Genomic DNA, 9,006 nt, shown 5'->3' with positions numbered 1-9,006 from the left:
ACACAATTATTGAGTTACGTTTGCAATGCAGAAATATTTCTCTTGAATGTGTACAATAATAGATGCATTCTACATTATTATGATGCATAGATATTTGAATGAATAGTTACGGGATGTTAAGTTTTGGTATGTGGGAATGTTTGTTTTAGAAATATTGGCTGGTATACTTCAAGGGACATGTACACAGATTAACGGACTTTACTTTCCTCACTCGAAATGCTGGTCGTTTTTGTATTGTTTTTTGTATTTTGATCTACAGAACAGTCCCTCGGTGGAGATCGAAAACTCGACACTATTTTCATTACAACACGGCGACCTTACTTTAATTATGAATGATCATTTATCGAAAAATATAGTATATAGTATAAATCATGTAGTATCTGTTTCTTTAATTATATACAAGTTACGCGAATAAAATATTATTTAATATACGTTATCAAGTTATATGGCCTAGATGATAAGTCTAAGCGATTATAAAAGGGTCTTTCTATTCCAGTCTGTTTCTGGACATTAAACATTTGTCATATAATTCATTTAATGAAACATAATATCAAAGAAGTTGTGTTAAACGATACACTAAACTAGGATTTTAAATTTAAATACATATACAAAGCCTTTTGAAATTAGCATTTTGATTATGAGAATCAACGAATGACATTCTAAAACACCAAATGGTTTACTCACCGAGATTTAAAACTTATATGCAGTTGACAAAATATGAGAAAATATGTAAATAATACAATCAATTAATTCAGCCAATATTTTTTGATGGATGTAAATGAAGCTTGAAAGGGTAGTCCCGGATAAGCCCGACCCTTTTTGCATGATGCGGCTCAATTGCATAAAGTAAGCACGACACACATACTGGCAATGCATACTATCATTGGTTACTTCTCTCACATTATTGTAATTGCGTTCAAGTAATTACTATTATGCAAAATGAGGCTTATACAACATACGGCAAGAGTAGCTCCACAGCAGCATGGACACTTGCGAAGTCTGGTCAGGAGATGCCCTGTTCGCGAATGACATCACGAAACCTTGCGTGACTTTCAAGCGGACAAGACAGGTCCTGACCAGACGCTTCATTCATCCAACAGGTCTGTTAATTGGAACTCGACGAATTCATTTAAGAATGTCTCTGCTGAAGAATAATGCGACTTCAATAAGTTGATGATCACATTTAACTGATACTTTATTAAACTTCTTTAACAGAACAAACAATTAATGCCAATAAAATAATGAATTTCCGCCTATTACATGAACTGTTCGCGTCAACATCTGAGTTGAGAATTCAACGGAAGCGTGAACGCATATGACTTCTGTATGCTATTAATATTGCAAATCCGTCAGTGTAATTATGACAGTGTGCGGTTTTGTAGTATTGCACGTATTTGTTTCACAAGTCATTTACAAATCATATTGTTGATTAACAGGTTGTAGATCCCAAACAACTACGAATGCCGGCAGTATGCTGTATGCATTATATTAGGCGTTCAAATATTGTATTAGATGTATGTTTGTACATGATCTGGGTTTTGCTTTGCATTGATCTGACCTTGTCGTTGGCCGCAGTTATTTATGTGTTTGTGTTTTTCCTGTATGTATGTGTTTGTCTTAAAGTATGGTCAAAGTTCACTTGACGATACTGTAGGAGGGGCGGGGGGGGGGGGGTAACAGAAATCACCGTCCGTAAATCCGTCCTTGAGTGAGTCCGAGAGAATGCCAGTCCGTAAGCCTGTAAATAACGATGAGCAGAAGTCATGTTTTACATATGCCAGCTCAAGGTAAATGTTGGAAACTTGGGGGCGACAATCATTTAATAACGAGTATGCGCTGATTTCAAACCTTTATTGATCGACGTAGCGATTCTCTGAAACAACAGAGATGAAATAATAAATACATACAAACACATTTAAATCATACATTCGGATCTAAACAATCATGCAATAAGTAACATAGATCTACATTTATACACAACATTTAAATCCAATTTACAAACAATAAAACATACCGATACAGACTTTAATAATAACTGATTATTTCAAACAATCAATTTTATTAATTCATTTTGATACATATATAAATATTATTTACCGATACTGGTGTCAGAAAGTCCTTATAAAACATCCAAGTTCCAATTCAATCCTGCCCGTAAACGGTAGCTACGGACAAGTCCATCCCGTACCTCCAATACACTGACCACCCTTCCCAAAGCCCACTGGCCCCTAGGGACGTTTTCTTCAGCGATTAGGACAACATCTCCGGACCGAAGGTTGGTGGTCTGCCGTTGCCACTTTTGCCTGGCTTGCAACGTAGGCAAGTACTCATGAAGCCATCTTTTCCAGAACACGTTAGCCAAGTATTGCACCTGTTTCCACCAACGTTGTGCGTAGACATCCTGTTTACGGAACACACCCTGTGGAATACTTGTGTTGGTCTTCATCAAAAGTAGCATACTTGGCGTTAACGCCGGTGGATCCCGGGGGTCATCGCTGACTGGAGTGATCGGACGATCATTGAGAATTTTCTCAACTTCGGTCATGAATGTATGGAGCTGTTCGTCCGTGTGCAGTTGTTCCTGTGCGATGGCTTTGAGATGGAAACGAGTTGAACGTATCAGTCGTTCCCATGCTCCTCCCATATGGCTCGCGTATGGAGGGTTGAAGTGCCATTCAATCTCCCGCTGAAGCATATGACTTTCCATTTTCAACTGGTTCCATTCTCTCATGCATTTTTGTAGCTCTCGTTGACCTCCGACTACATTTGTACCGTTATCACTAAAAACTTTCTCTGGGGTTCCTCTTCTACTGATGAACCTTTGAAAGGCGGAAATGAAGGAGTCCGTGGTAAGCGAATGTGCAACTTCTAGGTGTACGGCTCTTGATGAAAGACATGTAAATATGCACCCGTACCTCTTCAGCACTGAACGGCCAGCCTTGACATTCAGTGGGCCGAAAAAATCTACACCGACGTTAGTAAACGGGGGCTTATCTGGTGTTGTCTGTTCACTGAGAAGTGACGCCATCTTCTGGTGGCCCAAGTTTCCTCTGTACCGCCTACAAACGAAACACTTTCCGATTGTCTTCTTTACCGTACTGGGTCCGTTGATGATCCAGTACTTCTCGCGAGTAGACGATACTACTTGCTGCGCTCTAATATGACCCGATGTCTCGTGGTAGTGACGAATAATTAACGACGTCACATGATGTTGGCTGGGCAATATGATCATCATCTGCTCTTCGGGCTGACGCATGCGTCCATCAACTTTGATTAACCCATTGTGGTAGACTGGATTAAGTCTCAATATGCTACTCCCCTTTTTCACGGCCTTTGAAGAAGACAGTTGTGTAAGTTCATCGTTAAAATTCCTCCTTTGAACATATTGCAGAATTTACCTTTCAGCATTCTGTATATCCTCCAGCGTGAGTTTCTGGGCGTCTATTGTGGGATTTTTATTTATATACTTTCGTACACAGTATTCTTTAAATTTAAGCAGCCATGCTACACCGCGGGTAAGTTTATTCCAGGATGAGTACTGGCACAGGAGCAAATCAACAGTCTTTGTAGTTGTGACCAGCACCGTTGTATCTTTCTTAATCTCCGCGTCGTCTTTCGGAAGTGGCGAAATTTTGGACGATTCTGGCCACTGGCTTTGGTCAAGTGACAGGAAGTCTGGTCCGTTCAACCAAATGTTCATACTTACTCTGTCACTAGCATCGATACCTCTGGAGGCAATGTCTGCTGGATTAGATTTGGTGTTCACGTGACGCCATTGTTCTGGTTGTGTGACGTCATGAATGGCGGCAACCCTATTGCCCACGAACGTCTTGAATCGTTTTGTTTGGTTGTTTATGTACCCAAGTACTATCATAGAGTCAGTCCAAAATGTAGCACTGTCTATATGTATGCTCAGCTCTTCGGATAATTGCTCGTACAGACGACATGCGACCACGGCGCCGGACAACTCTAACCTCGGTATGGACACTTGTTTAATGGGAGCCAGTCTAGATTTCCCGACAACTAACGAACACGAAATATTTCCAGCATCGTCTGTCAACCGTATGTATGCGCACGCACCGTATCCTGTCTGTGACCCATCGCTGAAGATATGAAGCTGCGCATTAACAATATTTCCACTTTTGTGTGTCTTGTAGCAGCGTCGGACGGAAACATTCTCAATATCTGACAGCAAAGACAGCCATGCTTTCCACTCCAACTCTTGCTGACGTGGTATTTGTTCGTCCCATCTCATCTTGTCTCTACATAGGGTTTGTATGATGGCTTTCGCACGAAGTGTCACTGGGGCGATCAGTCCGAGCGGATCAAACATCGCACTGACTACAGAAAGAATACCTCGTCTTGTCATTGGCTTATCGTCCAACTTGACCCTAAACTTAATTTGATCGGTGCTGACATCCCAAGTAACACCAAGAGCGCGATCACATGGTAAGTTGTCGTCTGGATTTAAATTCTTAATTGAAGGTGCGCGCTCAGCTGTGGGCACCGTCTCTATCACCTTTCTGCTGTTGCTCATCCATTTCGTTAGTCGGAACCCCCCACATAGCAACATACTTCGCAGATCTGTCGATATATAAACCGCTTGTTCTTCAGTTGCCACTGACATCAAGCAATCGTCAACATAGAAATCTCTATCCACCACAGTTGCTTTTTCTTTTTCATATAAGTGAGCAAAATCTTTAGCTGTGCGTTTCAATGCATATGCTGCACAACTTGGTGAAGATGTAGCGCCAAAAATATGTACCTTCATTCTGTAGCATTTAGGTGCTCGAGATAAGTCACCATTTGGCCACCATAGAAACCTGAGAGCATCTCTGTCTTCATTTCGAACCCTAACTTGGTGAAACATAGCTTCAACGTCCGCTGCTATGGTGACATGGTCTTGACGGAAACGCATCAACACACCGATAAGGCTGTTCATATAGTCCGGTCCTTTCAAGAGTTGACTGTTCAGCGACACATTTTGATATTTTGCGGCGCAGTCAAACACAACGCGCACCTTGCCAGTTTTGTTCACATTCGTTACAGGGTGGTGAGGTAAATACCAAATCTTGGTCGACTGTGAGGTATCCATCTGTACTTCCTAAGCGTACCCTTTCTCTATGTAGTCTTCGACCGCTGAAGTGTACATCCAGTGAAGATTTTCATCACGTGCAAGCTTCCGCTTTAACTGGGACAATCGCGCATGCGCCAGCGGAAGATTGTTCGGGAGGCATGTGTCATCTGACCGCCATGGAAGAGCAAGTTGGTAACGTCCGTCCTCTTTTGTAATTGTCGACTCCATTATGGTCAAAGCACGGCGATCTTCCACGGATATGGCTTCTTTGTGCTCACGTGACTTGTCACTAAAGTCGGTAGTCCACATACGCTCCAGTTGCTGCTGTAGAATTACGTCACTCTGTTGAAAGTTGACATTCACAGAACTCGGAGACGCGTCACTGGTCACTGGTCCCCTTACTGCCCACCCGAGGCGAGAACGAATGGCATATGGCTGATCAATGCTATCGGAGCGCACTTCAATCGGAATATGGGCTTCCGGTGCGTCTGTCCCGATCAGCAATCGTACTTCACTGCTGTTTACCGGCGCTAAATCTATGCCGTCTAAGTAGCGAAAACGTCGGATGTCCACGTTGTCAGCAGCCTTTTTCGTAGAAAAGGGAAGAGTTTTCACAGACCAAACGTTCTTTAGGCCAACAGGAGAACCACCGGTGAGCGGACTGACCTCTAAATCCACCTCGTGTCCATGTTGTAGAATGTCCGTAGCACTGGCTGTTGACATGGTGAATGTTATCTTCCTGCTCTCCACGTTGAGTTGACGTAACAGCCGTTCATCACACAGCGTCTTGTCGGCGCCGTCATCAATCAAGGCATAGGTCCGACAAGCGTTACTGTTGGATGCTCTAACAACTACAGGAATTATCCCTAGACAATTCTTAATAATAGACCCTTTTGAAGAAGCACAGTTTACTGGCGTGTCTGTAGCTGTGTGGCTCGTTTGACCTTTGTCAATCCAACTATGCATCAAAAAATGGTGTTTTAAATTACATTCAGGTACAGTACATGCACTTTCAATCCTACATTTCTTGGCAAAGTGTTTTGTTCTGAAACAATTGTTACATAGTCTCATTTTGTTAACAAATGTTCTACGCTCACTGAGAGACATCTGTACGAACCTTTTACACTGTGACAATCGATGCATTTACATGAACAACAACAACAGTCATTTCTTACAACATACTGTTTAACACCCTTACTATTTGTTGAAAGTGTTGTGACCTTGACTTTGTTTGTACTCGTGACTTGTTTGTCAGTAGAAAGTCTACTATCATGCATGCGTTGCTCTCTTAACATATCCACACCGTATATCGAACTAGCTACGCGTGATCGCTCGTCAACAAATTTTGACAAGTCAGCAAAGCGAGGCTCTCTACCGGACTCACTAATAATGTGGGCTGTTTCAACCCACTTTGTTCTCATGTGCATAGGTAGCCGCCTTACAATCTGTTTTAGATTTTCCGTATTGTCAACATCAGACACGAAACCTAATTGGGATAGAGCAATTTCGCATTTCTGCATTTCTAGAGACAATTTTAACAAACCATCAATATCGTTCGCCTTTATCATTGGTCCATGTACAATTGTGTCAATGTATCCCCTAGCTATCAAATGAGGCCTTCCATACCTTGACTGCAAAATTTCTCTTGCTTGCTTATACCCTACATCCGGTTCTAGCAACACAATCGTCAATGCAACACTTAGCCTCTCCCACACAATACTGTATCAAATAACTTAGTCTCAGACTACTGTCAGACACTTTAGTCCCAATATTGGTTTCAAAATTCTTGATAAATTTACAGTAATCAGTGACCTTACCGCTAAAGGTAAACAATTCTGGTTTTGGCAAATTGAACCCACCGTTTAATGTGTTAACTAACCGTTCAAATACAATGTCAATATTACTAGTGCTACTAATACTTCGTGTAAAACCTGTCTCCGGCTCGCCGCTTCCGTCTGAAGTCTTGTCCGCCAATGCGCTCCTCGACGCCGCGTAGACATGTCCCGCGTCCCGCCAGGGAGTCTTATCCGCCAGGTTGGTCATCCTGCCCCTGATCCCTGCGCCAGCAAGATCCACATCCAGACCAGAAGTCTGATCGACCAGAAAGTTCCCGCCGACTCTGGACGCCGCATAAGCCAGATCCCCGTCTCGACCGGAAGTCTGATTCGCCAGGAAGGTCCTTCTACCTCTGGACACCATATCAGCCAGATCCCCGTCTCGACCGGAAGTCTGATCCGCCAGGCAGGTCCTGCTACCTCTGGACGCCGCATCAGCCAGATCCCCGTCTCGACCGGAAGTCGGATCCGCCAGGAAGGTCCTGCTACCACTGGACGCCACATCAGTCTGATCGCCGTCTCGACCGGAAGTCACAGTGTGTCCTGGTGGTATAAAGTCACCGGAAACAGTATGATGTCTTCCACTGTCATCGTCATTTAATACATCTGCCAAAAATAGTCTCTTCGTCTTCAGCATCTTGCATTTCCGCCTTTTGGTAAAATATTTGTTTTCGCCGTAAAATGTCGCGCTCGGCTTGTTCGAGTTCGAACAGTTCATCGATGCGTCGCAGTTGCCTTTGCGCTTTCAACTTTCGTAGTCTGGCCTGTGCTAACCGTGACCTAGATGATGAAGACGTCGTTGACGCTGATTTGACACTGTCTCCCATCGAACTTTGGGCACATTCCTCAAGCGATAGTATCGCCGATCTCCATTGCGAATATCTATCCTTGAACACCTCAAAATTCTTTAAACCAGTGCCAAAACTATCTTCGTATGACTCTTTTTCATCAGGTTGGCAGCATTTAAGAACTTCGTCATGCACTTCCCGTCAACAAGTTTGTCATTAAGCGCCGTCACCGACTCAGCATTCTCCTGCGAACTCATCTGTACTTCTAATTCTCTGTACGTTTTCGTAAGTAGTGCCTGATACGCTGATCTGCTGCGTTTCAGTCTCTGATAATCCTCCGACCCCATTTTTGCGTGAAGATAATCAAGAATTATTTGACGTTATCGAGAATTGTTGGAAACTTGGGGGCGACAATAATTTAATAACGAGTATGCGCTGATTTCAAACCTTTATTGATCGACGTAGCGATTCTCTGAAACAACAGAGATTAAATAATAAATACATACAAACACATTTAAATCATACATTCGGATCTAGACAATCATGCAATAAGTAACATAGATCTACATTTATACACAACATTTAAATCCAATTTACAAACAATAAAACATACCGATACAGACTTGAATAATAACTTATTATTTCAAACAATCAATTTTATTAATTCATTTTGATACATATATAAATATTATTTACCGATACTGGTGTCAGAAAGTCCTTATAAAACATCCAAGTTCCAATTCAATCCTGTCCGTAAACGGTTTTCACAACAATAGCAATAGCGTTATAATAACATGACGTCAACGTAATATAAAATAGGGCGCGTCACGTTATTACATACACTGACGCCATTGACATTATTTAAGAAACGTATACGTTTCTTACAGTAAATGTCGTACTTCAAGGTCATAGGTTTGAGCCAACGTACGATGTTATTCTCGTTACGTCGATCACCCTTTAAAGCAATTTTTATTAAACTTGCTTATAACGTTAATGGCATTTAGATGATTTTCAGAAGGTATGAGAAAATCATGCCGGTTCATGGTCAATGCCCTACACCACGATCGACAGTTTTCAGCCTGCATGTTCGACCCGCTTTATATCTACTTTTCATTTGAATTATCATGAAACATGCCTATGAGCAAACTATGTTAATGTGATTGTGTACTTGAATTTATCCGACGAGGTGAAGACAGATTTACGCTGACAATCAAAATTTACATATTATTCTATTCATCCATGTTTTGTACATTTACGTTGTTACCGATGCAATTAAATAAATAGCCTTTACTTGCGTAATACAATT

At 42.0% G+C, this 9,006-nt stretch overlaps 2 protein-coding genes across 2 annotated transcripts; both read right to left on the bottom strand.

The window, feature by feature from the left end:
• Positions 1-2,119: 2,119 nt before the first annotated feature.
• Positions 2,120-3,256, bottom strand: LOC127872270 (uncharacterized). The gene has a single exon (XM_052415601.1). The coding sequence runs from the start codon at positions 3,254-3,256 to the stop codon at positions 2,120-2,122; it is 1,137 nt and encodes a 378-aa protein (XP_052271561.1).
• A 138-nt stretch (positions 3,257-3,394) lies between these two features.
• Positions 3,395-5,095, bottom strand: LOC127872269 (uncharacterized). Its single transcript, XM_052415600.1, has one exon. It carries the CDS (start codon positions 5,093-5,095, stop codon positions 3,395-3,397), a length of 1,701 nt encoding a protein of 566 aa, XP_052271560.1.
• Positions 5,096-9,006: the final 3,911 nt, after the last annotated feature.

This window comes from Dreissena polymorpha, chromosome 3 (assembly GCF_020536995.1).
Source record: "Dreissena polymorpha isolate Duluth1 chromosome 3, UMN_Dpol_1.0, whole genome shotgun sequence".
NCBI classification, from domain to species: domain Eukaryota; kingdom Metazoa; phylum Mollusca; class Bivalvia; order Myida; family Dreissenidae; genus Dreissena; species Dreissena polymorpha.
Note: the sequence above shows the minus strand (reverse complement) of the source record. Positions and strands in the feature narration are given on the sequence as shown.